This window comes from Mandrillus leucophaeus, unplaced genomic scaffold (genome assembly GCF_000951045.1).
Source record: "Mandrillus leucophaeus isolate KB7577 unplaced genomic scaffold, Mleu.le_1.0 Scaffold8, whole genome shotgun sequence".
In the NCBI taxonomy this organism is placed as follows: Eukaryota; Metazoa; Chordata; class Mammalia; order Primates; family Cercopithecidae; genus Mandrillus; species Mandrillus leucophaeus.
Window position 1 is genome coordinate 4,338,828 of NW_012108696.1, and position 3,824 is coordinate 4,342,651.

General features: G+C 47.5%; 1 protein-coding gene across 1 annotated transcript in view; it reads right to left on the minus strand.

Annotated features, from left to right (window-relative positions):
- Window positions 1-2,863: 2,863 nt before the first annotated feature.
- The window catches only part of ACER1 (alkaline ceramidase 1), a 20,969-nt gene continuing 20,008 nt past the window's right edge, over window positions 2,864-3,824 (minus strand). Inside the window, exon 6 of the mRNA XM_011967415.1 lies at window positions 2,864-3,602. Within this exon, the coding sequence (XP_011822805.1) occupies window positions 3,434-3,602 (169 nt within the window). The 3' untranslated portion in view covers window positions 2,864-3,433. The remainder of the gene's footprint in view (window positions 3,603-3,824) is intronic.

Genomic DNA, 3,824 nt, shown 5'->3' on the forward strand with positions numbered 1-3,824 from the left:
GCCTCCCAAAGTGCTGGGATTACAGGCGTGAGCCACCATGCTCAGCCACCCTCCCCAGGAAGATTTTGAACTGAGGTTCTCAACTCTTTGGGTGGTCAAACACCTCTTTAGGGGATGTCATGGAATCACAGCTCCTCTCCCCCAAATACACCAAGACACGCAACATTTCGTAGATGATTTTACAAGTTTATAGAAATCCCCAATTCCACCTCTTCCTACCACCATGATCCATCCTGGAGCCACAAGTGAAAAACCTCTGGTTTCTAGGACAAGAAAGGAAGAAGGATCCAGAAGCAGATGACCAGGGATCTAGGTTCAAGCCCACTACTGACTCACTGCAGTGCAAGGAGCTTTGGAGGACAGACTGGGTTCAAGTACACACTGTGTGGCCTTAGGCAAGTGACTTGCCCTCTCTGAGCCACATCTATAAAATGAGAGTATTCCCATCTATCTAAAGTGATGCACTCCAGGTGCCTAGATTGTATGCCCAAACACCCATCTTTTGCACACAATGTCAAGTGGTCTGTGGAAGCTGAAACCCATCCAGGGCCCCCAGATTAAGAACCTCTTACTATGTGTCCAGGCTGGAATGCAGTGGCACAACCTCCACTTTCTGGACTCAAGCCATCCTCCACCTCAGCCTCCCAAGTAGCTAGGACTACAGGCTCATGCCACCACACCCAGCTAATTTTTAAAAAATTTTTCATAGAGAAGGGGTTTTGCTGTGTTGCCCATGCTGGCCTTGAACTCCTGGGCTCAAGCGATCCTCCTGTCCCAGCCTCCCAAAATGGCCTTGCCCTGGCTTTTGATATCGTTTGTTTCCTCTTGTCATTGAGGGCTCAACTGCAAAATGCACTCCCTGAACCACCCATGTGATAGTACTGCTCCCACAACCATCATCTTCCAGAATATTATTGTGTTTGTTTTAGCACCCATCAGTGTCTGGAAGTGCTTTGTGTGTGTGCGTTTGTATTTGTTTAATATCTATATTCTTCATTAGGGCAAGGACATTGCATGTCTTTGTTGTCTTGGATCCCCAGAGGCTAGCATCTGATATATAGTAGGAGCCCAATACATGCATGTGTGTCGAATGAGTGAATGAATGAGCAGTTGAAAAGTAGATGAACAAAAGCATGGTTGCATGATTTGGGTGGATAAACGAATGGACAAATGAATGGCTAAATGTAGGCGAATGGATGGATGGACAGAGGGAGGCAGGGTAAGGTGATGGATAAATAATTGGGTAAATGAATGGATAAATGGCTTAATAGAGGAATGAAAGAATAATAAATGATGGATGATGATGAATAATTGATAATGGATGGATGAATGAATGCATAGTTAGATGGATGATTCAATGGATGGATAGATACATTAATGAATGAATAAGTGGATTAAAGGATAGATAATAGGTGAAAGATAGAATGGTTGGATAAATTACTGGATGGGCAAATTAAAGGATGGATAGATGGATAGTTCAATGGAGAGTTCAATAGATGAATGAATGGATGGTTGGATGGATGCATGGATGGATGGATGGATGGATAAATTAATGGTGGCTGGATGAATGGATAAAGTAATGGATGGGTGAATTAACGGATGGATGGAAGGATAGAGAAATTAATGTGTGCATGAATTAAAAGACAGGTAGATGGATAAACTAATGGGTAAATAAATTAAAAGATGGGTAGGTGGATGGATAGATGGATAAATTAATGGATGGATGAATCAAAGGATGGGTAGATGATGAATGGATAGATGGATAAATTAATGGGCAGATGAATTAAAGGGTGGGTGGATGGATGAATGAATAAATCAATGGTAGATGAATGAAAGAATGAATGGATGGATGGATGAATAAATTATGGGGCAGATGAATTAAAGATGAGTGGGTGGCTAGATGTTTGTCAAACTCTATGCTAAGCACTTCACACACATTCATTTGTTTTAATCACACAAAAACCCCCACAAGACAAGGAATATTATGTTTATTTTACAGACAATGTCCTTGAGCTTCCAAGGAAGGAAAAATCACTTCCCCAAGATTGTACAACTAGAAAATGGTGGAGCAGAAATTCTAACTTAGGTCTGCCTGACTCGAAGCCCTGTGCTTTTAACCATCATGAAAACCGCCCTTCCCCACCATCCCACCACTGCTTTAAAGACTATCCTCGGCCGGGCGCGGTGGCTCACGCCTGTAATCCCAGCACTTTGGGAGGCCGAGGCGGGCGGATCACGAGGTCAGGAGATCGAGACCATCCTGGCTAACACGGTGAAACCCCGTCTCTACTAAAAATGCAAAAAATTAGCCGGGCGAGGTGGCGGGCGCCTGTAGTCCCAGCTACTCAGGAGGCTGAGGCAGGAGAATGGCGTGAACCCGGGAGGCGGAGCTTGCAGTGAGCCGAGATCGGGCCACTGCACTCCAGCCTGGGCGACTAAGCGAGACTCTGTCTCAAAAAAAAAAAAAAAAAAAAAAAAAAGACTATCCTCACTCGTCTCTCATGTCCACATGCCCCCAAAGCACACAGATAGCCCAGTCTGGGACTCTGCTTTCCTCAGCTGTGAACCTGAGGACCTCACAATTACATGGGAGGAGGTGGGTGGGTCTGCGTGCAACGTCTCCACATGTATGTGCGAATGTAGAATGAGGTGACTGGAAGTCATGTTCATTCTCTGGGGTGCCCCACAAGAACCAGGGACATTGCCACGGTCAAAGACAGATGAGGGAGTCTGGTAGTGACCACCAATATTTAGAAGCTAATATTTATTTATTTATTATTTTTTGAGATGGAGTCTCGCTCAAGTCGCCCAGGCTGGAGTGCAGTGGCGCAATCTCAGCTCACTGCAACCTCTGTCTCCTGGATTCAAGCGATTCTCCTGCCTCAGCCTCCCAAGTAGCTGGGATTATAGACGTGCACCACCACGCCCAGGTAATTTTTGTATTTTTAGTAGAGATGGGGTTTTGCCATGTTGGCCAGGCTGGTCTTGAACTTCTGACCTCAGGTGATCCGCCCTCCTCGGCCTCCCAAAGTGCTGGGATTACAGGCGTGAGCCACTGCACCTGGCCTGGAAGCTAATATTTAGATGCCACATCCTTCAGTCACCCCAGTACCTGGTGACTCAGCCCCACCAGCTCGTGTGACAATGGTCACTGGGAGGCTGTGGACACAGAGGAGGAAATGAAAGAGGGTGTGGGGGGTCATGGAGGGGAGATGCGCGAGACAGCCCCCCACAGTCACCAGGCTGCTGCTCAGAGATGTCAGAAAGTCCATCCTCGGCCTCAAGGCAGGGCAGTGCAGGACAAGGAGGACACGGAAGGGGAAACAGAGGAAGGAACCATGAGTGTCCCTCAGGCGCAAGTCCTGACTGGGGCTCTCTTCTCAAGACACAGGCAAGTTGAAGGGTGTTTGGATAGTCAAGAGGCTGGCAGGTCTCAGCAGTTCTTGTCATCACCCCGGATTTCCACATAGGGCAGCCCCACGGGCCAATTGTCCCGAGGCCAGTAGCGGACTTTGAGGGTTTCGCCTGGCATCTCATAGTTGGCATCCACCAAGGCCATGGTGACCATGCCATAAGGGAAGGTGATGCTGATGAGCACGTGCCTGTGGAATGCAGAGCGAAGGTGGTGACGGCATAAGATGCCCATAGCCTCACACTGGCCCTCTTTTTATTTCTCATGGATCTTTTGTTTTTTTTGAAACAGAGTCTTGCTCTGTCACCCAGACTGGAGTGCAGTGGCGCAGGGTCTCTGCTTACTTCAAGCTCCACTTCCCGCGTTCATGCCATTCTCCTGCCTCAGCCTCCGGAGTAGCTGGGACCACAGG